At 42.7% G+C, this 27,357-nt stretch overlaps 1 protein-coding gene across 2 annotated transcripts in view; it reads left to right on the forward strand.

Annotated features, from left to right (window-relative positions):
* Positions 1-25,525, forward strand: part of EMC10 (ER membrane protein complex subunit 10) — a 36,417-nt gene extending 10,892 nt beyond the window's left edge. Inside the window, exons 5-8 of one of the 2 annotated variants that reach the window (XM_077457195.1) lie at positions 2,352-2,533; positions 2,627-2,720; positions 5,689-5,779; positions 25,093-25,525. In XM_077457195.1, coding sequence (XP_077313321.1) covers positions 2,352-2,533; positions 2,627-2,720; positions 5,689-5,778 — 366 coding nt within the window. In that variant the 3' untranslated portion in view covers position 5,779; positions 25,093-25,525. The remainder of the gene's footprint in view (positions 1-2,351; positions 2,534-2,626; positions 2,721-5,688; positions 5,780-25,092) is intronic. The other variant, XM_077457194.1, reaches the window with a different exon arrangement.
* Positions 25,526-27,357: the final 1,832 nt, after the last annotated feature.

Here is a 27,357-nt window from a genome sequence, read left to right on the forward strand (position 1 = left end):
CAGACAATGCCACGGCAGTGGCTTATTTAAACAGACAGGGGGGTACAAGAAGCAGGTCGCTTCAGGTACTGGCCATGGAGATTCTTCGGTGGGCGGAAAAACATTTGTTATCCCTATCAGCAGTCCACCTAAAAGGGGATCTAAACAGGGTAGCGGACTTCCTAAGCAGAAACGCTATTCGGGAAGCGGAATGGTCTCTAAACCCGGAGGTATTCACAATGATTGCCGGAAAATGGGGGTTTACCAGAGGTAGACCTGTTCGCCTCAAGGGTGAACGCCCAGGTTCCCCAGTTCTTTTCCCTGGACAGTCGCGATGGCTCGCTGGGCACAGATGCGCTAGCTTATCCATGGGAATTTCGTCTTTGTTATGCTTTCCCCCCATTTCAGTTAATCCCGTTAATTTTAAGAAAAATTCAGAGGGAGAAGGTGCCAGTTATTCTAATCACGCCCTTTTGGCCAAAAAGGGCTTGGTTTTCGACAGTTCTAGGCCTGGCAATCAAGCCTTGTTGGCGTCTGCCCCTCAGACACGATCTGTTGTTGCAGGGCCCAGTGAACCATCCAGGAGTGGCCAGCCTGGCCCTCACGGCCTGGTTTCTGAAAGGCAGCTCCTTAGGAGCAAGGGGTTTTCCAACCGTTTAATCTCGACCCTTTTAGCAAGTAGGAAAAGGGTTACGAGGGCCATTTATTCTAAGGTCTGGAAGCGTTATAAAACTTGGTGTTTGTCAGCCGCCCAGGTGACAGGGAGCCTTGTCTCCATCTTGGAGTTTTTACAGGATGGAGCAGACAAGGGACTGGCAGTTAGTACCCTGAAGGTGCAGGTAGCAGCCCTGACAGTGTTCTTAGAAAAATCTGTGGCCTCAGATCCGCTGGTGATCAGATTCTTTAGAGCACTTAAAAGATCTAGGCCAGCTCCTGTTAAGGTTTTTCCTAGATGGGATTTGTCGGTAGTCCTACAGTCTCTAACAAAAGGGCCTTTTGAGCCTCTTGTGGAGGCTTCCCTTAGGTTTCTCACATTAAAAACCGTTTTTCTGATTGCCATTGTCTCTGCACGCAGGATCAGTGAGCTAAATGCTCTGTCAGTTAAAGAACCATATCTTTCCATTTTTCCTGACAGAGTTATTCTTAGAACAGACGCAAAGTTCTTACCGAAGGTAGCTTCAGTGCAGAACCGTATACAGGACATAGTACTGCCAACCTTTTGTGTTAACCCCAAAGGAAATAAGGAGACTTTTTTCCATACTTTGGACGTCAGGAGGACTCTGCTGAGTTATTTAGAAAGGACGGAGTCCTTCAGGCGTTCAGATTCACTGTTTGTACTCTTCTCAGGAAGAAAAAAGGGTTTTCAAGCTTCTAAAGTTACTTTAGCTAGATGGCTGAAATTAGCTATCTCGGAGGCATATTCCCAGGCAGGGTTATCTCCTCCAGCAGAAATTTGTGCACACTCAACCAGGGCTCTGGCGTCTACGTGGGCAGAGAGAGCTGGTGCCACCCCGGAGCAGATCTGCAAGGCGGCGACATGGTCGAGTTTTCACACATTTGTGAAACATTATAGACTGGATCTCACTTCTGCCAGCGATCAGGCGTTTGGCAGAAAGGTCCTGCAAGCTGTTGTCCCGCCCTAAGGGGTAAGTCTCTGTTATCCTCTCAGGTGCTGTCCTGAAAGACGCCTTGGGAAAGACCAAGTTAGACTTACCGGTAACTTGTTTTCCAGAAGTCTTTCAGGACAGCAAGCATCCCGCCCTATGGTATTATATTATGCTACGCTGTGACTAACGTATGTGTTTATGTGTTCCAGCCGGGGCCGGAGGTTCTCTTCTACAACTGATGTGTGGTAGGGAGGCGCCTCCCTTTAAAGTCTGGAGGAAGAAGGTGTTTCCTAACGAGGAGGGTGGAGTCGCTATCTCTCAGGTGCTGTCCTGAAAGACTTCTGGAAAACAAGTTACCGGTAAGTCTAACTTGGTCTTTCACTATATAAACTCACTTTCCTCTTAAAAATAAGTGTAAAATGCAAAACTTGGGTGGGTGTAACAAGATGTCCGCTTTCATCCTTCTCAGTATATCCTTACTGTAGAGGAGTGCGAGGTGTAGCAAGATGGCGGCAACTAAACGTCACTTTCGTTACACATTCTGACGGGTCGACTAATCTTCTGAAACACCGGTGGTGACGTTCGGGTCCTTCTCCGTTAGGTGTGGCGATAAGTGAGGGGAAGATGGGGGTCCCCCCCATCTACATACCATTGCAGGGCGGAAGCAACATCAAAACGTCACTTCCGCCCAAAGCTCTTAAAGGGACAAGGCCACTTTACCAGCCTATGTCATGGTGGCAGTTTTTTTTTTTCATTTCATTGCAGTGCTCCATGGTTGAATCTCATCTCTCAGATCAAATCACAGTTCACACAGATATTTCTGGGAATATTGTAGGCGTTTCCATAGTCACCTTTCCAGGGTCCTGCAATGGTGCAGAAGTGGAGGATGTGGATCTGGAGCAGTTTAATACCACTGTCTATATACACCAGCCTGTTCCAGCAGCAGTGTAAGTTCCCATCTCCAATTGGTCTGTTGTGTTTTATTTTCTGTAGTTTTATTTGCTCTGTTAGATTATAAATTTGTTATTATTTATTTTCAGACCTGAAACTGCAGCTTTCATAGAGCGCATGGAAATGGAACAAGCCCAGAAAGCAAAAAATCCACAAGAACAGAAATCTTTTTTTGCTAAATATGTAAGTATTTTTGTTCTTCATAAATATACATGATATACATTACTAGCCTGAAAAAAGGCAGTGAGAAGGGCAGGTATGATGGAAAAAGCACTGAGATCCATAGTAACCAATTACAGTTCATCTGTTAGATTTTGCTTTGCTATAGCCAAAAGAATAATTGGCTGATTTGCACAATTTGCACTCTTTATACAAATTAAAATAAGCTTGTTTGATTTCATTGGATACGCACATTGGGGCTCACAAAACTATGATCTGGAGAAAGTGAGTGCTTTGCTCATGTTGTATATGGTCTCACATTTGAGCTTTTCATTCCCCCAGTGTGAGTTAAAAAAAAAAACTGTTGATCAGTAATTGCATATCATAAGAAATTACAGTTCATCTTTTTATCAGACAAAACAATTGTATAAAGACTGTAGGGAATGAATAGTGGAGGGGTTGTCCTTGGCTGCCATTAGAAAGAATGTTTTCAGGCGACAAGTAAAACTATCACTGAGCTGGTGATTTTTTTTTTTTTTTTTTTTTTTAACATTGCAGTTGCACTAAAGACTGAAATATTGCTTAACCACTTCCCATCCGGGCCAATTCTGGCACTTTACTCCTACATGTAAAAATCTTTTTCAAAAAGGAAAAAAATAAATTACTCGGAACCCCCAAACTTTCTATTTTCTTTTTTTTTTTTTTTTTTTTTAAACAGAGACCCTAGGGAACAAAATGGGGGGCCGTTTCAACTTTATATGTCACGGCATTTGTGCAACGTTTATTTTTAATTTTTATTTTTTTATTACTTTTTTTTTTATTCCTATTACAAGGAATGTAAACATCCCTTGTAATAGGAATAGTGCATGACAGGTCCTCTGTACGGAGAGATTGGGGGTCTCTAAGACCCCATCTCTTCTCCAGGCAGGAATGACTGAAATCAAAAGAAAAAATAAACAACCTGACTTTCCAGACGAGTCCTTGTCAATGTTTACTTCTGCCAGGCCAGACATGACACAATAATGTGGATTCCGGGTAAGGCGGTAGAAGCATTGGAGGGCGTTGGGGCTGAACTGCTGCTATGATAGTTTTTATGGGGCGGGGAATTGCCAGCCAAAAGAGATATCTCGAAGTCCAGGATGTCATATGACGTACCTTGGGTGGGGCTTTGTTGATCTTCTTCATGTGAGTCCTTTGCAAACAACTGCTGTGAGATTTTAAAGTGATTTGTCAAGGGCTCCCACAGCAAGGAGCTTGCTATGGGGGCACCAGAGCAGAGTCACAGCTCCGTGTATCCATTCAGACACGGAGCCCCGCCCCTTCTTTCCCCTGATTGGCTAGCTGATTTTTGACAGCCACGGTAGCCAATGGCGCTGCTGCTGTGTTTAAGCCAATCGGGAGGAGAGTCTCTGGAGAGAGATGGGATTTGGCTAAGTAATTAGGGGGTTGCTGGGGGGGCTGCTACAGTTATTTATTTTTTTTTTTTATCTTAATGCATCAAGATATAAAAACCTTCTGCCTTTTCAACTCCTTTTTAAAAAGCTCCTGACATTTGAAATTGCTAGATCTGCTTTTTCATGCATGTAGCCCCTTTTTAAACTTTGTTCTGACACATTCATACATTAGGATTTCTGCATATAAGAGATTAGAGGCCTTTAGTGGGTGGTGCATTTAGGAATACCTATCTTTCATTGCAGCAAAATGCATTCCCAGATCAGCAGATTACCAACAAAAGGTAGCGTGGAGCATTACAGCAGTGCTTGAATGTAAATATGAAGTATAGAGCATGTAGGTTGTACTATTGCTGGACTCTTTCTAAAGAGTTCTAGTTGCCTGGCTGTCTTTAACTTCAGTTTGAGACACTGACCTGGAACATGCATGAAGATTATATGCATACTTGTTCCAGGCTTGTAGAGGTCAGCAGGCTGCCTAAATGCGCTCTCAGCACAGATTCCCATTCCTTTCATTTTTTATTTTTTCCTGGAGCTTTACATTTTAAAGCAGAGCAAAGGTCTGCAAATATCCATGAAGCCTCCTCCCCCCCCCTTCAATATCTGACATCGTCTCCCTCTCCCCCTTGGATTTTTGCAGGTGATGTGTCTCCATCCATCTTGATTGGCTGACACTCCTGCACATGCACACAGGAGTTTTTATTCCTGAACCAAGGTGTGTTGAGAATGTACACTGATCTAAGAACGTGCAGCTCAGTATACATTCCTTTTCTGTAATAAAAAGCCTGCATGCAATTTGTGTCTCTTTCAGTTCTGCTCTAAGATCGTTTTTCAATCTACGCTAGAAAAATGGCAGCTGGAGCTTGTTTACACCACAATCCTCGCATTCGTTATACAGTCCTGCATAAGCGTTTTACATAAGTTTTTGTAATGTTTGAGGTTTTTGGTGTGTGTTTTTCATTTATTTTTTTCTTTTACCGAGTTGCAATCAAATGCATTTGCAATACATTTATTTGCGCTCCAGTGCGAAAAAAGGACCATGCTTTAAATGCACATGAAGCACTGCAATTGTGTAAACTAGTCTTGTTTGAATTACCTGAATTTTTCCTTGCATATGCATTCTTACTGTATTTTAAAACCTGTTCAACTGCATATAGTATAAACAAGCCCTGAGAATCTTTTGGCAACTACGGATAAATCGGACACTACTCTTCCCCTTTTTTTTTTTTTTTTTTTTTTTTTTTTTTTTTTTATATATATAATACATAATTTACAATGATTATGCACATATGGTTGACAGTCTCTTACACATTTCTTTTGTAATAAACCATTCATTTCCACAGCAAAAGAAAAGGCTAAGTATTCCCTGAGCCATCTGTATTGTATTGAGCCCTTTGATGCAATACAACGTTTATATCTTTCTGCCAGCCAAATGCTCTCTTTAGGTGCTTTAGTGTACGAGATCTATGCTTTAGCCTCCTTCACATGTCATGTGTCTAGGGTTATTAGTGATGTCTGTTTTTATCTCTTCATCCTCACAGTGGCATATAATTCTAGGAGGGGCAATGTTGCTAATGTTAACCAATTCAATGAAACCTCCGGGAGCCGGCACAGCAGGCCTAAGGAATTGAAGTAATTTACTTGACATAAGCTCTACTTCTTCTCTAACGCTACTCTCTCTACTTGCACTTTATTTTCTCTGAGCTCTGAGACTAAACAAATACAAATGATGACTAAACATTAACAAGGGCCAACATTAAGTAATTGAGCATATGTCTCCAGCTTCTGTGGGCAGTTCATGTGCTTTTCCTCGGATGTATGATGTCATAGCAGGGAGCTTTTTTTGCACTTGCTGCATCATCACTGGGACAAGAAGGTGGGTCATGCTGGGAAATTGTAGGGATTTTGTAGCATCATGAGTTCAGCACTTTTTAGTTTTTTTTCAAGGCTTTGGCCTATGATTGACAGGGCAGTCAACCTTGAACAAAAACTGAAGCTGCCTGTCACTGTTCTGGGTCCTTCAGCATAAGATGTTTAAGTTAAAATGTGGTTGCTGCCTTGTTAAGGTTCATGGGCTATACATCGTCAAGGAAGGAGCCTATTTCTGCACCTGTGAGTCACTGCTCGAGTACAGCTGGGGCCAGCAGCCTGTACAAATCAGTGAAAGGCTGGCAGATGCCACAGGTGAACTTCTGTAACAGTACATCCAATTTGGTTACACTCAAACAGCGATGCAATATTGGTCCTTAAAGCAGACTGTTTGCATCCAGGAAAGGTTATCTGTCCCTAAAAGTGTGTAACCATTCGGATATGTGGTTACCTGCCTATAGCTACGGCATCTGGCTTGTAAAGGTTAATGGTCACCACTGTATGAGAGCACTTAAGACTCCTGGGTGCAGAAATACTCTTAGGCCCTTTTCACACGCGGTGGATCCTCTGGATTGACCCATTGATCCCCACTGAGCAGGCGGATGGCAGGTACATCTCTGCTCACTGCAGAGCGCCGCTGTTCTCTATGGGGAGAGCGCATGAAAATGGACAGCCGGTGTGTTTTCAATCCGATCCGCTGGACAGATGGCAAATGTATCGCCATCTATCTTCTTCTTTGAGCAGATCTTGTCTGATCAGATGGCAGGCGGGTGTCAGCGGACACATCTCCACTTACTGACATCCCCCTGCCCATAGAAGTCAATGGGTAGCCTGCTCAGATCTGCCTTAAAAACGGACAGGTGGTTTCGAGCAGGCCGATCGTGTGAAAGGGACCTTAATGGTGTGCAGCCCTCTGCGGCCATGGGCATGAGCCCCTAAAGTAATACTAAACACACACTTTATTTACATTGTCCCCTCTATTTCTGTGTGTGGATGATGGTACTGTAATTATTAAAAAAAGAATTAAGTACCCTTTTCCTAATCTATATACAGCTGTCACAAGAGCTAGCTCTTTCCAAGTCTGTCTGCTGACATAAAGCAGGAGGAGCTTCTAGTCCTCTGCCCACTGCTGCTAGTCACATGTTCAACATAAAAAAAAAAAGCCTTGCTTTTACAGGTTAGAAATTAAAAATGTAGTATCGAACTGTTTTTAAATTGTCCTACAAATATATATTTGAAATTAAATCTTTATTTTTTGGGAGTAACATGGTTCGGGTGGATTTCTGCCAGTCACAGGCTGTGTCATGCCCCTCCAGCATGTGTCTTAGAATAAAAGGGAGGTGAAGCCTCCATCAAGCTACATGTAATATCCCATCCCCATTGTGTTAATCTAGTTCAGGGGTCTCAAACTGGCAGCCCTCCAGCTATTGCAAAACTACAAGTCCCATGAGGCATTGCAAGGCTGACAGTTACAAGCATGACTCTCACAGGCAGAGGTATGATGGGACTTGTAGTTTGGCAACGGCTGGAGGGCCACCAGTTTGAGACCCCTGATCTAGTGAGTGGGCTGTCATTTAAAACTGTGTATACGCCCACATGTGTGGCTCTATAGCAGTAATGGTGAACCTTGGCACCCCAGATGTTTTGGAACTACATTTCCCATGCTGCTTATGCTCTCTTCAGTGTAGTTGAGAATCATGGAAAGTGTAGTTCCAAAACATCTGGGGTGCTAAGGTTCGCCATCACTGATCAAATGGCTTTTATTCTTTCCAAGTCATTGACCTGGCTCTAGCATGCAGATCAGCGTTCCTGTTGAAATTACTACAGGTTTGTTGCAGGTCAGTAACTCAAAGCTTTATGAACCGGGCAACTAGTAGCAAAATGGAAGACACGTGCACACACAATGACATCTAACCACTTCCGCCCCAGAAGATTTGGCTGCTGAATGACCAGGCCATTTTCGATTAGACACTGGGTCACTTTAACTGACAATTGCGCAGTTGCGCGACTTTGTATCCAAACAAAATTTACATCCTTTTTTTTTTTTTTTTTTTTCTCCACAAATAGAGCTTTCTTTTAGTGGTATTTGATCATCTCTGCGGTTTTAATTTTTTGCACTATAAACAAAAAAAGCATCAATTTTGAAGAAAAAAAAAATATTTTGTACTTTTTGCTATAATATCCTTTTTTTTTTTTTTTTTTTTTTTTTTTTTTTTTTTTTTTCAGTTTAGGCCAATATGTATTCTTCTGCATATTTTTGGTAATAAAATCACAATAAGTGTATATTGATTGGTTTGCACAAAAGTTATAGCATCTACAAAATGGGAGATAGATTTATGGCATTTTTCTTTATTTTTTTCCTTTACTAGTAATGGCGGTGATCTGCGATTTTTGGGACCATTGCCATTTATACAGCTATCAATGCTATACAAATGCACCGATTACTGTAAAAATGTCGCTGGCAGGGAAGGGGTTAGCACTAGGGGGCGATTGAGGGGTTACTTGTGTTTCTAACTGTAGGGGGAGGGGACTGACCTAGAGGAAATTGCATATCGTAATTCCTAGCCATTAGGAACTCACAATCTGTCTCCTCACAGAACAGGGATCACGTCTCCTTTTCTGCATTTCGTGCTCGCGCCCGCCGGTCACAAGCATCGTCAACCTCGCCCCCCCATTGCAGCGTACGCACTCCTGCTATCCCACTTAAAGGGACCGACCTATAGCTACAGCGGTTCGCGGATCGTGCCGGCCTGCTGCAGTATGATGGCGGCTGATCAGCAAGAGGTTATCGAAATAGTAAAAAATGGGTACCCACAAAGTCCAACTCCCAATGAGCTATAAAACCACACAGTGTATACTAGTAAAGACACGGGCTGGAACACATCAAGGGGTAAAACCTGATGCGTTTCGGGGCTACGCCCCCCCCCCTTCCTCAAACCTAAGCTAGGTCAGCAGTGGCCTATATTTCCCTTGCTAAAGATTTTCACTGAATAAACCAATCATTCTGTTGGCATCTGTGTATTCTGTGCAATAAATAGTATAGTTTCTGATGGGGTTAACACAGGTGGTGTGAAAAAAACATAAATGACTAGGTGATGATTAGGATGGATGTTTTGGTCCTCAGTCACTGAAATTCCACTTTTGTATGGAAAGCAAATGCAGTGTGCTGGTCTGAAGTATTTAAATATTAGAAGTATGATAGATGCAGTGGTATAAATAATCAATTTATACTAGTGTGGTTATCTTTCAAGATTGTGCCAAGGGTGCTTATGCCTTTCAATACAAAGGGAGACAATATGGTTACAATAAAAATAAAGTAAAAAGGTTTAGAAGGGGTCCTGCTCTTAGGAGGAGCTTTAAAAGGGAGGAGCAAGTGATACAATAAGCCGTAGTTATGGAAAACATCGGCATCCCAGATGTTGTGGAACTAATTTTCCCATGATGCTCAACTACACTGCAGAGTGCATGAGCATCGTGGGAAATATAGTTCTAAAACATCTGGGCTGCCAAGGTTAGACATTACCGCAATAAAGTAATAATTTGGGGATCGGATGATGGAGAAAGTAGAAGCCCAGTTGATGGGTAGATGCGGAATTGGTTTCTTGAAGAGAGGTTTTAATAAATATTCTAATGATGGAAAGAGTAGGAGATAACTGGACAGATACAGTTGGGGAGTCCAGGGGATGAGAAGTTCTAGAGGCAAGCATGGGGCGATTGTAGCTTACCCGTCCTTAGATCAGGTATTTGCATTATTTTTCTTTTTTGCTAGGATTTATTTATTTTTGTAATTCTGTGAATAGCAAATTTTCTGTTCCTGGGTGGGAGGTAGCCACTCTGCGGCACTAGAGGAAGCATGGTAGTTTAAAGCAAAAAAAAAAAAAAAATTGCAGTTAAGCTGTGCTGTTATTGCCCAGGGGAGAGGAGAAAGCCACCTGATCCTGCATTCCCCCACAATCCAGCAATTGACTGTTCTCGAAGTCCTCATGTCCAGAGCAGGTCTATGGAGAGTGCAGGGATGCAAGAGCTATAGGGACCGATCTTGTGTGAGGAGGATCCAGCTAGATGCATCTCCCTTTTTATTTCTACCCTAGACAATAAATGAGCAATTAACCCTTTATAGTGTGGACACAGCCCTACTGCAAGGGAGAACCTTTTTTTTTTTTTTTTTAACTTTAGGTTGCGTGTGACCAGCTCTCTATGGCATGGGTTCACACATCTCTGGTGCGAATTGCACAGGAGTCCTGTGCTACTTTTTGGTCTGTTTCAGGTCCAAATTCAGCCCAAAATTTGGGCTGAAATCGGAGCTGAAAAGGTGAATGTAGACGAACAGGACTCCTGCTGTGATCCGATGCGATCTCTAGTGTGAACCCAGCCTTAAAGTGCAACCGGAATCATGAAGTTCTAACACAGAAACAAAATAATTGGAGATAGAGGCTCTTGCTATAAGCACAGTATCCTTTTTATAGTTTGCCTCTTCGTGCGCTGTTCTGTATTTCCATACCCCTGCAAAAGTCGCACTTTTCTGGGAGTTGATCTCTACATGAACATCGCTGATTTTCTGGCCATGCATAATCTGTTTGCAGAATATATTGCCTCCAATCTCAGAGAGCCTTAAAGGAGTTTAAGGCCGCGTACACACGGGCGGATTGTCTGTCCAACTTAGTCCGCTGAACCGTGTTTCAGCGGACAATCCGCTCGTGTGTGGGCTTCAGCGGACTTTTTCAGCGGACAATCTGACGAACAAAGTCTTACGGAATTTCCGTAAGACAGTCCGTTCAAACTTGGTTTTGTCCGTCCAAACTTGGTTTCAGCGGACAGTCCGCTCGTGTGTAGGCAAGTTGGACGGACTAAGTATGGCGCATGCTCAGAAAGGATTTACACGGCCGAAGGTTGCATTGCAGTGTATAGGACATCGTTTTTCTAGTCCCGTCGTACGTGCTGTACACGTCATCGCACACGCTTTCAGCGGACTGTCTGCTCATCGTGTGTGGTCAAGTCCGTTCATGCAAATTTTGAACGGACTGTCTGTCGGATTGTCTGATGAACTTAGTTGGCCAGACAATCCGCCCGTGTGTACGCGGCCTAAGAGTGCAAGAGTTATGGGACTCTTAATGAAAGTGAGGTGACTGGACTACCATTGTGACCCCCCCCCCATAGAGAAGCATCTCCCTTTGAGAATGGGAGATGCAGGGTGCATGAACAATACATAGCGCGCTCCAACTGTGCAGTACAAAGAGATCACGGGAACACAGATAGGTCTGCAGGAGACCTGCATGGCATCAGCAATCTGCTGATCACTGGCACAATGCTTTAGAAGCTCCAGAAACAAAAAATAATTGCATATTTTTCTTACCTGCAAAAAAATGTGCACTTATTATTTTTTGTTAAAAGGTGAACTTTAGCTTTTTAAGCATCAAATAAATTAGCATTTTGGAAAGGGCAGTACAGCTGTTTTACACTGACTGTCACAGAAAACAGTGGGATGTTGGGAGATGACAGTGAAAAGGTTGTAGCTAAGGTATGTACTGAAGTAGTATGATTTAAAGTATATGTGAACCCTCACCTTGTAAAACAAAACAATGCACCAGTCGCGTGTCAGGAATATCAAATGTTGTGTTACGTATTCTTCAAGAACATGGCTCCTGGTTGAGACTGCAGTTCAAGCTGTTTTGGGTTTTGGTTTCAGGTGTGCTGTAAACGTAGCTTGCCATTAGATGGCGATGTAAAGCTGCTAGTCAATGGTACACAAGCAGCAGAGCCTGTCATGTTGATCTTTCGTGATTATTTAATGTCGGAAATTGCAGCTCTTGTAGCACTGTTGGAAAATCAAAGTTCAGTTTCTTTAGTAACCGCTTGAAAGAGAAACCAGGATTAACTAGAAGGATCACCAGGTGCTTTACAGTAGAAAAAAGATACAGGCTAGATTTACACATATTAAAGCTCTATACTTAAAGTTCATATGAAACTACATATTTAGCTATACAGTCCATAGAGTAGGATAAATGGTTTTTGCCTCCAAAAAGGAACAGAGGACAAGGTCAGCAGAGGCGCCAGTGTTGTCACTCTGTTTAAATAAGTGGAAAAATATTGGACATTCTGGTTGGATCAATAGATAATGAAACTATCTTACAGGAGCCTTAAAGCGGTAGTAAACCCGCACATTTTATTTTTATTTTTTTAAACCTGCAAAGCAAAAGGCATAATGAGCTAGTATGCACCGCATACTAGCTCATTATGAAATACTTACCTTAGAACGAGGCCCCGACATCTGGCCCGATTCTTCCGGGTATCGCGGCTCCGGCGCTGTGAGTGGCCGGAGCCGCGATATCGTCACTCCCGCGCATGCGCGCGGGAGATTTCATTCCGGCTGGCCACTGCCGGATTTTCAGGCCGAGAATCCCCTTGTGCGCATGCGCCGCTGCAGTCAGCGGCGCATACCGAGGGGAATATCTCCTAAACCGTACAGGTTTAGGAGATATTTTTTTTTTTTTTTTTACCTACAGGTAAGCCTTATTATAGGCTTTCCTGTAGGTAAAAGTTAAAAAACTGAGTATACAACCACTTTAAGAAATAAAAAGGTAGGTCTAAATTTTAAAGTTGAACTGTAGGCGTACAGTTAAAAAAATAATAATAATTTAAAAGTGTGAGTAAAAGGCTTAAAATGACATGTATGATGCCATCTCTCGCTAGCATTAACACAGCAGTCTTCTTTTATTTTTAATTTTTTTTTCTTTTTTTTAGACTGGTACAGCCTAATCAAATCGCATTGCATTTTGCGAACCGACTTTGGGCTGGCGTTAACATACACACCCGCAGCGATAAACATGAAAAGGGTGTAATTTTGATGCGGGGCAGCATCCACGCCTAATTTGTTGCGAATTTTCAGCGCACGAGTGTGGACGGGCACTCGCTGTGTGATCGGTTTATAATGAGAGGAGGTTCTGCCATCCTGTATAAATATTTATTTTATAGCCAATTTTCTATTAACCATTAACTGGCCCAGCCCATGGCTTTATGTTTTGACAAAGATCTTTCAAAGGCGATAGGTGTGTAATCTACACCCAATTCTGCTAAAGTCAGAGATGTCTTGGACAAAGACATTGCCTCATTTACAAAACCTAAAAGTTTATTACTTTATTACTGAACTGCACCTTTTTCAGGTGGCAAATAGAGGAGCTGTCACTAATTATTTTGGAAGAATTCCAGAAATCTTATGTATTTTACTGCACAGGAAACAATCCACTCTGCTCGTATCTGCTGCAAATAAACATTTTGTAAAGAGATTTCTTTTATGTGCTAGTAGACAGAGGGACTGAGAATATACACAGAAATAGATGAGATATGACACATTGCTTGTATATGATGAAGGATAAGTGCTCCATAAAACAAAGTGTATTTATCATTTTTTGCTCCCTGACCTGACCTGACTTAACAACCCCCTGTTCCTACCTGATGCCTATACCTTGTATTTTGTTTTTGTTTTTTTTGTTTATTAAAAGTCAGCAGCTACAAAAAGTGTAGCTGCTGACTTTTTTAATGGACACCCTCACCTGTCCCAGGATCCAATGATGTGGCCACCGAAAGCATCACTTCTTTCTATCACTTAACTTGTGGGCACCGTGCCTCTCCTGCTCACTTTGCCTTGGCACAATTGAAAGCAGGTACCTGTCATAACTATGTACCTACTCCAAAGCGGAGGAGTGATTAAAGCAGTGCTTCCTCCTCACACACACCGTTTCCCTGAAAATATGACCTACAAGGACTGTAGGGCTTATATTGCAGCCATCACCGATAAATATGCTAGGTCTTATTTTCGGGGAAACAGGTTATATAATATGCGATCTGCATGTATTTTTTTATTTAATTTTTATTGCGGTGGACAAATCTGACCCCAAATGACACTTTTTGGGGACCAGTGATATAGTGATCAGTACTGAAAAAAATGCACTGTTCAATGTATAAATAACACTGGCAGGGAAGGGGTTAACACTGGGATACGATCAAAGGGTTAACTGTGTTCCTGGGGTGTGTTCTAGCTCTGTGGGGGATGGGATTACTAGGACAACACAGAGATCGCTGTTCCTGATCTCTAGGAACAGCAGATCTCAACGTCGTCACCTGTCAGAATGGGGACCCACCTTGGGTACATGGGTAGATCCCTGTTCAGCCTCTGTGTACTGCGATCGTGGGTGGCCGGCGGGAAATCGAGTCCATGCCCACTGTATCTCATGCACAGCAGAGCTGCCTTGCCACAATAGATAAGTGGATGGCAGTTGGCAAGTGGTTAAAGTGTTACTAAACCCAGGACCCTGCATTCACTATATCTGGTCTCCCACAGTACACAAAACGTGAAAATACATTAATTTTAGTAAATGAAACTGTTAATACCGTTTATCATCAGTGGTATATAGCAGTCTTGTGACTTTTATCAGTGTCAAGCCAAGCACTGGTTAAAGCGTGTAGAAGCAGTTTTTATTCCATTTACCTATGAGGATGCAGGACCCCTGACCCTCTGTCTGGACCCTCTGCTTGCCCCTGTGCTGATCACATGCACTCTCCCAAGAAAAAAAAAAACTAGTAGAGCTGGGTTAGGGAGTGTTCAGGATCCCGCCAGAAAGCCGACACTGCTAATCACAGGCAGTGAGACATTTCCCGATCTGTGCAGCTGCGAAATGTCGGACTGCCTGTGATTAGCGGTGTGCAGTGTCGGCTTCCTGGCAGGATCGGGCTGATGAGATCCCAAACACACCCAAGCCCATTCCTACTCGCTAACAATACACACCAAACTGAGCATGTGCAGACTGCCCCGATGCTCTGTAGTATCAGGAGATAGATTGGGGACTGTGGAAGGGGGCGCATCAGATAAGACTGGATCAAACAGCCTTTTTACACAATGTGGAGGATTAACCACACAATGAGTATAACCAGCATGCACATGCAGACTTTAATAAAAATAGGTGCACTTTAAAACCGTGCATTTTCCTTTTTTGCCCCTTCCCCTAACCTAACCCACCCTCCCCCTCCAGAGATGCACAATTGAAGTAATTCTTCATCCTGTTTAAAAAAAAAATTATAAAAATCAGCAGCTGGAAATCATGTAGTTGCTGACTTTTAATAAAAGGACACTTGCCTGTCCAGGGATCCAGCACTGTCCTTGACCGGGCTAGATTTTTGTAAGTCTTCTAGTCCCTAGTGACGATATGTTTACTGTGGGAAGCTGGCTGTGTAGCCTTGTGGGCTACACGACAGGGAACAGGAAAATCTTCTAGAACAGGGATATGCAGTTAGCGGACCTCCAGCTGTTTCAGAACTACAATTCCCATGAGGCATAGTGAGACTCTGACAACCACAAGCATGACACGCAGAGGCATGATGGGACTTCTAGTTTTGCAACAGCTGGAGGTCCCTGTCCTAGAAGAAGGGGGGTACATAAAGTAGAAGGTGAAGTTCCACAAATTGATATAAAAGTCATGGTTTGTTTACATCTGGAGGTGCAAGTGTTCACTGCCCTGTCCCGGCCTGTAAATTGGTGGCCCATATATTTTTATAAGGATGGTCCAATAGTAGTCTCTCTAGGTCTGTAATGCACAGGCGCAGCCAGAACATTAAAGACTTTCAGCACTGGGTGCAAACCAACATTGGATCCATGGCCATTGGTTTGAGGATATTATGCATCGGAAGAGAGGAGGGTGTTTTAGGTTAGGTCAGGGGAAGAGGGCAAAAAGGTAAAGTAGAGAAGGTTAGAAACCTCTGTACATAATTTTTTATTTATTTTTTTCTTGCGTCCTGTTTATGGAGGTTTCGCTTTCACTTCTTGTGGTGTATCTGCAACAGGAAATGAGATCATATTCCTATAAAATTAGGAAATCTTCCTCTTATTCTAGCCATAGACACCCTGTCTGAAAAAGAGAAAATCAATAATTCTGCTATTCAGGTAGCTGCAGTACACGTGGCTTGAAACCCAAACATTGACTTGATGTAGTCACTGTTTGGCGAGTAGTTTTCCTCCTGGCACAGTTCGATTATTATGTATTTTTAATTTCTAATTCAGCAGGAACCAGCTGATGAAAGATGACCGTGGCTGGCATAAAGCTTCTTCACCCCACATCACTGGAGTGGAGGGGTGTATAGTTCTGCTTTGAGATGCTGGGCTCTAAATAACACATTCAGGGTTACAATTGCTGCCCTCTAAAAGCAGAGCTCCACCTAAAAGTGAAAGCTCTGCTTGTTTGCACCCTCCACTGCCACATTTGGCACTTTTTTGGGGGGGCTGTTACCTGGCTTTGACAGTTACCCGCTCTAATTTGTGGCTTAGATTGCCATGGGGTTCTAAGAGCAAGTTCGACCCCCTCCTTTCCCCTGCAGCCTTCTGGGACACACATGTCCCAGAAGACTGGAGGACCATTCACAAGGTGCAGTAGGAAACTGGCTGTGAAGCTGGAAGGCTTCACTACCAGTTTCCCTTACAATGCCGACGCCTGTACCAGAGGTTGGAGCTCCTCTTTAAGTACGCTAGTTCTGCCTCCTAAACTGAACCTTTTGGCTTCAGAGCGTTACAATACACTGACCAAGAAATAATCCGAAAAAAGTCCTCATTTGTATACTTGCTACAGGTCAGCAACTCAAAATTTTCAAGCCAGAGGGTCAAGCGTATCAACCAGGCAAATGCAGTTTTCAGGAGAGATCAGGAATAGTAACCTTCTTTTTATTTTATACATTACTTTTTAAATAATATTTTAGGATCCAGCCAAATCCAAATGATATCCAGCTGGTCTTGAGAGAGTTTTGGGTAACCAGTTACAGTCATTACCAGAATCTCAGATCTCAGAGGTTTCTGCCTTTCTACGGTGCTTTATAAGACCAGAGACCGATCAATGCTCAATGCTTCAACATGCCTGTTTCTTTAGCTCCAAGTTGAGTCTGCATAGGCGTGGGCATGTACTTTGCTTCAGACCATAATGTGCCTAGTTTTCTCTGTTTCTTGCTTCTCTTTCAAATTGTGGTGACGGGCTCTTTCCACCTTTTCATCTTCTCTTTGCACTGTGGTAGTTGAGTAGAAAATAACCAGTGATGGTCTTGTTGATTCACATTCAGAGAGAGCGGAGATTTGGCCCTCAGAATACCTGAAGTTTTACCCTAGTGAAAAGAAAATGTTAAGTGTCATAAAAAAAAAGTTTGCTATGTTGTGGATGTTTTATGTAAACCTGTCTTCAAAATTCTCTATTTTATTTATTTATTTTTGCTTCATCAAAACATTCCAAGTTTGCCTTTTTTAAAGCCATCTCCATGGTCCATTCTTTTTCTCCTCTTTTGTTGGTATGCTGTCTTTGTATGACCAAACTGCAAAATTTAAACAGACATCAGACAAATCAGAAACAATTGCTCATAAATGGTTTCGTTCTTAAATTGTAAGCTGGGAGGGTTGTAAATGAACTAATCTCTTCAACCCAACACAGAAATTTTTTGGAGCATTCCTGCCCTACCATTAAGTGGAAGAAAAGTCTAACTATAGCTCCTTTATTTATTACAGGCACTTATGTAGTCCCAGAGTAATAAAGGTGCAGTGCTAATTTTTGAAAAGCTTAAAAAGGTGCAATCTCATTCATTCCCAAGTGGGTTAAAGTGGCAACACCAAAAGGTCATTCATTGTTTTCATAAGGACCCAAAAGGTGGTGAATGTTGTCAAAACAAGCTGGAAAGTGTCTACCATCGGTGACCACACACAGCCGCTTACCGGATGGCCATGACCACTACATCGAGAGGTCAAAAGCGCAGTAAAGATCAATATTCGGGGCCAAATCGGTTAGAATGGATCTTCCATTCTAATTCACTTCCTCTAATAGCCTAATCAAATCACCACCAGAAAAGTGAATGGATCTGCAAAGACGGACAGATGACACAGGAATCAAAAACCACTTATAGTGTAGTATGTTGTAAAACCAATCTATTTATTCAAAGTAATGTGTAGATGAGGAGAAAAACAGCATGTCGATATCCTGTGGTCAGGCACTTGTATATCGCTGACAATTTATGCAGTGCTTTACATATATTGTGCTCCTCAAGGAGCTTACAATCTAAGGTCCCTAACTCTCATACATACATACATACATACATACATACTAGGGCCAATTTAGACAGGAACTAATTAACCCACCAGCATGTGTTTGGAGTGTGGGAGGAAACCAGAGTACCACACAGGCACAGGGAGAGCATGAACACTCCAGGCAGGTAGTAGATGGTAGGTAGTAGATTCCAACCTACCACCCTAGTGCTGACCACTTACCCACTTTATTCTTAAAAATTATATATATATATATATATAAAAACTTCACACCTACGGATTTTTAATCTGCTTCAGTCTGGTTATGTAATCCCACAGCTCTAGTTCCGCTGTGTCGATGAGTGGCTGCTGCAGGGAGAGGAGGGAGCGTCATTGATGGCTGGGCTATGGGAGCCTATGGATGACATCATAGCTTCTGAAATTCAGAGTATTTGTCAAGAGCTCCCTTACAGAGAGCTGTAGGATCACATGACTGGACCACAGTAGATTTAAAAACTAGTATATAGATCTTTTTATACAGGCTAGGTAGGGGGGAGGGTTTGACGGCTCTTTGCTTACTGGTGAAGCTCCGTTTTTGGTTCAGTCAGAAGGCTTTGGCCAGAGAGGCGACATAGGAAGACAAAGTACTATAGGAAACCATTGGCAGTGTTCAAAAGTCCTAACAATCTTTTTTTTTATTTTTTATTTTTTTTTTTTTAAATCAAGGAGTTTTTGCAAGAATTGCAACTTTGGAGACCTTTTGACAGGTTTCATTAGCAGCTGGTTTGACAGAGGATCTGCCCCCCCCCCCCCCCCCTTATATTATCCAAAATTAGAAATATGTTTAGCCTAGAGATTCACTTTAAGGAAGAACTCTGCAGTAAACCTGTACTCTATACAGATTTCTACAGGATCTAGTTACCTGACCAACATAGGTCATGCTTAATTACCATTATCCGGTACATTAGTTCACTAAAGATATATACTGCTCAAAAAAAATAAAGGAACGCTTTGCAAACGCATCTCAGTGGGGTGCCACATTGTTTGGTGGAAATGTCAATTTTCAACCTACAGAGGGCTGAATCCCCCCCGACAATCAAAGGAACAATCAATGGAACTGGCTGCATACTCTAGCCACATGAGGACAGTCGTTGTCTTTCACCAAAGAGGAACCCAGGACCCACTGCACCAGCATAGGGTCTGACAATGAGGCCAAGAATTTCATCCTGATATCTAATGGTAGTCGGGTGCCATTGTCTGGCCTGTAGATGTCTGTGCGTCCCTCCGTGGATATTCCTCCCGAGACCAACACTGACCCACCACCAAACCGGTCTTGCTGAACGATGTTACAGGCAGCATAACATTCTCCACGGCTTCTCCAGACCCTTTCACGTCTGTCACATATGCTCATGGTGAACCTGCTCTCATCTGTGAAAAGCACATGGCACCAGTGGTGGATCTGCCAATTCTGGTGAGCACAGGGCGCACTAGGGGACATCGGGCCCTTCAGGCCACCCTCATGAAGTCTGTTTCTGATTGTAGACATTCACATCAGTGGCCTGCTGGAGGTCATTTTGAAGGGCTCTGGCAGTGCCCATCCAGTTCCTCCTTGCACAAATGAGTAGATACCAGGCCTGCTGATGGGTTAAGGACCTTCTACGGCCCTGTCCAATTCTCTTACTGCCTGTCTCATCAATCTCCTGAGACTGTGCTGGGAGACACAGCAAACCTAGCAATGGCACGTGTTGATGTGCTATCCTGGAGGAGTTAGACTGCCTCTGCAACCTCTATAGGGTCCAGGTATCTTCTCATGCTACCAATAGTGACACTGATCCTAGCCAATTGCAAAACTAGTGTAAAACCATCAGAAAAGATGAGTAGGGAGGAAAAATGGCAGTGGCTTCCACCTGTAAACGCCTGTGAAACCGTTCCTGTTTTTGGAGGTTGTCTCATCGTTGGTAATCAGTTTCAGCTGCTGTTGTGTTAATTCAATTAACAACCTCCCCTGCTACTTAACTGACCAGATCAAAATCCCAGCTGCCTTGTATCTCCACTGGGTGGTGGACTGAAATCTGTAACACATATAAGGACAAAGTGAGCTCACTAGTTCCCTAATGTGATATTGTTTATTCAGTTAAAATCATTGAGTAAAAACAAAGTTGTACTTGCAAGCGGAGATAGATAATTGCAATTACACCAACATGCATACCTGCTCTCCCTTCCTGTAGGGGTGACTGAGCTCCAGGACCTGATGAGTGGTGATGGATGTTTGTATGATCCTTGCTGCAGCATCAGTCACAGCCGCGATGGGAAATAGCGACAGGTGAATAGTCTCCTCGGACGGGCAGTTGCTATGACATGTTTTGAAAGGTGCCTCTAAAACATTTTGTCATAGCAACCGCCTGTCCGAGGATGCACAGCTCCTCGTGCCGTCCACCGGGAAGCTGCAGCAAGAATCATACAAACATCCATCACTGCTCTTTGGATCCTGGTGCTCAGTCACCCCTACAGGCCGGGGGAACAGGCATACATGTTGGTGTAATCACGATTATCTATCTCCGCTTGTGAGTGCAACTTTTTGTTTTGATATTACACTAGGGCAGCTGTGTGCTCTTTCTCCTTATGTATATCAGTTTTTTTGGGAAGGCTGTCCACAAGGTTTAGGAGTGTGTCTATGGGAATGTTTGACCATACGTCCAGAAGCGCATTTGTGAGGTCAGGCACTGATGTGGATGAGAAGGCCTGACTTGCAATCTCCACTCATATTCATCCCAAAGGTGTTTTATCGAGATGAGGTCAGGACTCTGTGCAGGCCAGCCAAGTTCCTCCACCCCAAACTCACTCATCCACATATATTGCCAAAAGTATTGGGCCACACCTCCAAATCATTTGGTGCAGCGGGGATTATGGTGTGGGGTTGTTTTTTATGGGGTTGGGCCTGGCCCCTTGGTTCCAATGCATCAGCATGCCAAGACATTTCGGACAATTTCATGCTCCAAACGTTGTGGGAATGGGGTGGGGGGGGGTGGCCCCTTGTTGTTCCAACATGACTGTTCACAAATCGAGGTCCATAAAAACATGGATGAGTGAGTTTGGGGTGGAGGAATTTGTCTGGCCTGCACAGGTCCTGACCTCAACCCAATAGAACACCTTTGGGATGAATTGGAGCAGAGGCTGCGAGCCAGGCCTTCTCGACTACATCCGTGCCTGACCTCACAAATACACTTCTGAACGAATGGTGAAACTTTCCCACAGACGCATTCATAAACCATGTGGACAGCCTTCCCGGAAGAGTTGAAGCTGTTTTAACTGCAAAGGGTGGGCCAACTCAATATTAACCCTACAAACTAAGACTGGGATGCCATTAAAGTAAATGTGCGTATAAAGGCAGGCGTCCCAATACTTTTAACAATATAGTATGTGTATATATATATGTGTGTGTGTGTGTGTGTGTGTGTGTATATACACACACACACACACACACACACACACACACACACACACACACACACACACACACACACACACGCGCGCGCACAGTATCTTGCAAAAGTGAGTACACCCCTCACATTTTTGTAAATATTTTATTATATCTTTTCATGTGACAACACTGAAGAAATGACACTTTGCTACAATGTAAAGTAGTGAGTGTACAGCTTGTGTGTTGAGTTATTTTGAGGGGACAGCAAATTTACACTGTTATACAGCCATTAATGTATAAACCGCTGGCAAGAAAAGTGAGTACACCCATAAGTGAAAATGTCCAAATTGGGCCCAATTAGCAATTTTCCCTCCCCAGTGTTATGTAACTCATTAGTGTTACAAGGTCACAGGTGTGTTAAATTTGGTGTTATCGCTCTCACTCTCTCATGTTGCTCACTGGAAATTCAACATGGCACCTCATAGCAAAGAACTCTGAGGATCTGAAAATAAGAATTGTTGCTCTACATAATGATGTAAAAAACTGCTCTAAGATGTAAATATCTACCTAAGGATTAAATCTGGTATGAAATAAAAGCAGCAATTCTCCTGTGTAACACAAACAGTAAAGAAATATAAGAAAAATATAGAATCATGCTAAATCTATGTTGACAAATGTGAACCATAAATTAGTGTGTATACATAGAACACCCCACCTAGTAAAACCAATCACATATCTATGTGCGTAACAATTTAAATTAATAAAAATTGAATGTGATAAAACAACCATATACAGTGATGGCTTTCTGAAATTACATCAATAAACATAATTATAGTTGCATAAAAAATATTAGTAGAAAAGTCCAACTGCATCAAAGATAGTCTCTGTGTAACAAACTTAACAGTTGTAGCATACACTCATGTGAGCCTTAGAAATAGAGTCCATCCGCAAATGGAGTGTATTTTCAATCGCTGGTAAGCAAACAGGCTGTGTTGAATCCACCACCACTAAGGATGAAATCACTGCTTACCAGATGTCATCGTTCCCCCTCCCCGTTACAGAGGATCAGGGAAAGCATGGAATCTGGTACTGACAATTTCCAAAACACACACAGCTTGTTAGTTATCCTCGCTAACCTCCGGATCGCCCCGTGGGTAATCAAGACTGTGGGTGGGTGGCCATTCCATGAAAGAAAGAAATAAATGCTCCAATACTGTAAAATACCTTAGGATTTATTTGAAAGCCTTATAAAAACAGAATCACACTTACAATGTAACATCAAAGTACAACGCCTAAAATCCGAAGTGCCGGCAGGACATACCTGTCCTTCTGGATGATCAAACACGAGGTAATGTCGGAGCGTCTCTCCACCCTATGCGTTTCGTAAAAGACTAACGTCGTCCAGGGGCCAATATAGATATGTGATTGGTTTTACTAGTAGGTATGCATACATACTTTACTAGTATGTATGCATACTCATTTATGGTTCATATTTGTCAACATTATAGATTTAGCGTGTTTCTACATAATGATGGCCTAGGCTATAAGAAGATTGCCAAGACCCAGAAACTGAGCTGCAGCATGGTGGCCAAGACCATACAGAGGTTTAACAGGACAGGTTCCACTCAGAACAGGCCTTGCGTGGTCGACCAAAGAAGTTGAGTGCACGTGCTCGGCGTCATAACCAGAGGTTGTCTTTGGGAAATAGGAGGGCTGCCAGCATTGCTCCAGAGATTGAAGGGGTGGGGTGTCAGCCTGTCAGTGCTCAGACCATATGCCGCACACTGAATCAAATTGGTCTGCATGGCTGTCATTCCAGAAGGAAGCCTCTTCTAAATATTATACACAAGAAAAACTGCAAACAGTTTGCTGAAGACAAGCAGACTAAAGACATGGACTACTGGAATGTCCTGTGGTCTGATGAGACCAAGATAAATGTATTTGGTTCAGATGGTGTCAATTGTGTGTGGCAGCAACCAGATGAGGAGTACAAAGACAAGTGTGTCTTGCCTACACCCAAGCATGGTGGTGGGAGTGTCGTGGTCTGGGTCTGCTTAAGTGCTGCCAACACTGGGGAGCTACAGTTCATTGAGGAAACCATGAATGCCAACATGTACTGTGACATACTGAGGCCGAGCATGATCCCCCTCCTTTTAGAGACTGGGCCACAGGGCAGTATTCCAACATAATGACCCCCCAAACACACCTCCAAGACGACCACTGCCTTGCTAAAGAATATGAGGGTAAAGGTGATGGACTGGCCAAACATGTCTCCAGACCTAAACCCTATTGAGCATCTGTGGGGCATCCTCAAACAGAAGGTGGAGGAGCGCAAGGTCTCTAACCTCCACCAGCTCAGTGATGTCAGGACAGTAACAACCTGTGAAGCTCTGGTGAACTCCATGCCCAAGAGGGTTAAGGCAGTTCTGGAAAATAATGGCGGCCACACAAAATATTGATGCTTTGGGCCCAATTTGGACTTTTTCACTTGGGGTCGTGCTCACGTTTGTTGCCAGTGGTTTAGACATTAATGGCTGTGTGTTATTTTGAGAGGACAGCAAATGTACACTGTTATATAAGCTGTACACTCACTACTTTACATTGTAGCAAAGTGTCATTTCTTCAGTGTTGTCACATGAAAAAATAGAATAAAATATTTACAAAAATGTGAGGGGTGTACTCACTTTTGTGAGATACTGTGTGTATGTGTTATATATATATATATATATTTTATTATTATTTTGGGGCAGGCTATGCAGCAGTGATTTTAGATTATGAGGGGGAATTTTTTTCTTTACCAATACTGCCCCAAAGGTATGAAAAATATGGCAGTGTGGTAGATGAATCCTATTGGAGCTTTTTTTTAACCGTAAATAATGCGCAGAGGATGTATGCTGCATCGTCCTGGACTTTTGGAGTTGCAAAAACATAAGTCATTGGGGAACATTTATTAACACAATTGTCTTAAATTGGCAATTCCGGTGTACGTTTTTTATTTATTTTTTTGGACAAAAGTGACAGTTTTTGCATGACCTTTCAGCCCAATAGCAACTCGCGAACTTTATCTGTTGTCACAACTGCAATCACTTTTTTTATATAATGGTGACATTCAACCACAGAGCTGTCACAGAACTTAGTAGTGCCAAGAAGCACATTGTAAGCACAGATATGTCCATTTTCATACTAATGTATGATGCAGTATGTGTATATAAATAGATTTTCCCTAAATTTGTGTTTTTAAATTAAAAGAAGCTGCAAATTAACGACCACAAGCAAAAGTTTTCATAAATGTTCCCCATAGTTGAAAACTGGTGAAATATTGATCTACTTCCTGCTTGATTTTTATTTCCTACTTGAAACCTAGGACCTCGCTTTATAAATGTCCTAATCCAATGAATCTTTGTTGCCCCTAGCAGCCTATCAAATTCTTAGTTTTACCCAGAACCTGCAGACATCTGGAATATATGTTTTGCTAGAGGCAACATTTTTCATTCTGTTACAATGAATAGATCCTTTGAACAATGACGCCCATCGCCTAACAAATTTATTACCTCTTTGTATCTTCTTCCTTTGGAAGTCTGTCGTATCCAGTAACATGTGGTCTTGTATTTTCAGTGGATGTACATAATCCCTGTTGTTCTATTTTTGATGATGTCTGGAGCGTCGGATGCTGGCAACCAAGGAGGAAATGGAGGAGGAGGCGGTAATGGTGGTGGAAGATGATTGGTCGTACCGGAATCCAAATCCTCCCTCTCAGAATGAACACAGGAGGATAAAAACTGCCACACAGCACTGGTTACTTCCTGCAATGCTGCAAATACACGTGGACTGAATGATCCTGCTTGTATTTCGGGATAACCATCTATTTTGGTTCTTTTTGTTTTATGCCCTTTTTTTTTTCTATTTTCCCCTATGAACAACTTAGATCAAATGGCAAACGTACCATAGAACCGATTTTTTTATTTTAATTTATTATGTTGTAAAGGTGTAAGAACATTGTAAAATGAAAATTGTGATTGTTGGATAAACAACTGTCCGTTTTTTCTGATTTTATTTTTTTTTCCTTTAAAGTAAGCCTGTCATTATAGTAGAAGACATACCACTATAAGAGAAGACCTACCTTTAAAAGAACAGTACATATTTTCCTGCCACCCAACTGTAAAATGTTGCTGAAAGATGGTCCCCTGAAGTCTGCTAGGAAAACAACAATTTGGCAGTGTTGATCTCTTTGGTCCCCTGAAGCTTTGGCCGGTTCCTTCGGCTGACCTCTACATCAGCAACGTCTCCGGTACTGACATGGAGGTGAGCGAGAAGAACCAAAGAGAGCTGCGGCAAACCATGGACATCAACACTCCCAGAAGTGTTGATTTCTCAGCAGACTTTGTTGACAGTTTTAGGATCTGGGCATCATTCAGTAATACAAGCGGCAGGAAAGAAGTATGAATACCATCCTTTAACAAATATGTCTTTAGTATAGCAATGATGTCACTTTTTTTTTTTTTTCGTTTTACGATTAAAGTTAAAGCCACTCCATTCACACCTGTACGACTCAAATGTCGAGCGACTTTGGAGTGCTACTTGGACACAACTTTGGATGGGTGCGACTTGAATGTGACTGATCAATCATAATGGACAACTGTTATACAACTGCCGCATGTAAAACATTCACATGCACCTTTTGAGGGTTAACATTGAAGTCTAGGGCCCTCAAGTCATATGAAAGTTGAACCAAAGTAGCGCATGAACAGTATAACCAAATGAATGCTGCCCTAGGTGAGTGACTGACTCGCACGTTGTGGACTGGAATCCAGGGGTGCTGTACAGCTCATTTTTTGAGATTCAGTAACATGCACAAATCTGGACTCTTGCTGCACTCCTTGATATCTTTATTGAACCATTAAAATTACATCGCAGGTAGGGGTGCAACGGCTCAAAAAACTCACAGATCAGATCGTTCCTCGGATCAGAGTCAAGGATCAGATAATTTTTCTGGTCAGCAAATGATTGCATTTGCAATAACCTGTGAAAAATTCCACCACCATATAGTCCCCACTGTAATATCCACAATCTCCCCCACTGTAATATTGGCTGAGCATGGCTGGGTATCACCGAGTATTGCAGAGTATGGCTGGGTATCAGAGTATTGGCAGGGTTTTGCAGAGTATGGAGGGATGGCTGTGACTGCAATTGTCACAGAGCAGCGCTGTGGGCACTACAGATCCAGCCCACAGCGTGGCTGCCATCCGATCTCTCCCCTCCACTGTACAGATCAGTACACAGAGGGGAGAGAGTCATTACGCCGTTGCACCCCTAATCACAGCTATGACGGGAACATTAAAAGGTGGCACAATTTTAATGGTACCTGTTATACCTGTGATGTCGCTTTTTTTTTTTGTTTGTTTTTTCCAAAGAATTTTTATTGATCATGAGAACAAGTAAACAGGTATAAAGGTGTAGTACACAAATTTCCACGTAACAGCAGTAGGACCGGTGTATATCAAGAAGCAGTGGACAGAAAAATGGACCACTAGAGGTCGTTGCTGGTTCCTTAGAATAACTGTAACTTAACAAATGGGGTCTGTTTATAGACCACAGCATAACCCATTAAGAAGAGGAGGAAAGTAAGAAAGCAGCAGAAAAGAGGGAAATTAGGGGGAATAGAGGAGGAGGGGGGGATAGGGATGCTGAACCACCAGCTCAAGGTGGATCCTCTCACCTGTGCCAAGCCTCCCAGACTTTATCAAGCATGTCCAATCTATCTTGTGATCTAGCTGTAATTTTCTCCATCAGTTCTATGTCTTTTATTCTGGCATACAGATCTGCCTGGGAGGGTGGGCGCCGCCGCTTCCAATGTAGGGCCACCAGGCATCTCACATCCGT

The sequence above is a fragment of the Lithobates pipiens genome, unplaced genomic scaffold (genome assembly GCF_037356315.1).
Source record: "Lithobates pipiens isolate NorthernLeopardFrog02 unplaced genomic scaffold, aLitPip1_a1.2 Scaffold_27, whole genome shotgun sequence".
Lineage (NCBI taxonomy): Eukaryota > Metazoa > Chordata > Amphibia > Anura > Ranidae > Lithobates > Lithobates pipiens.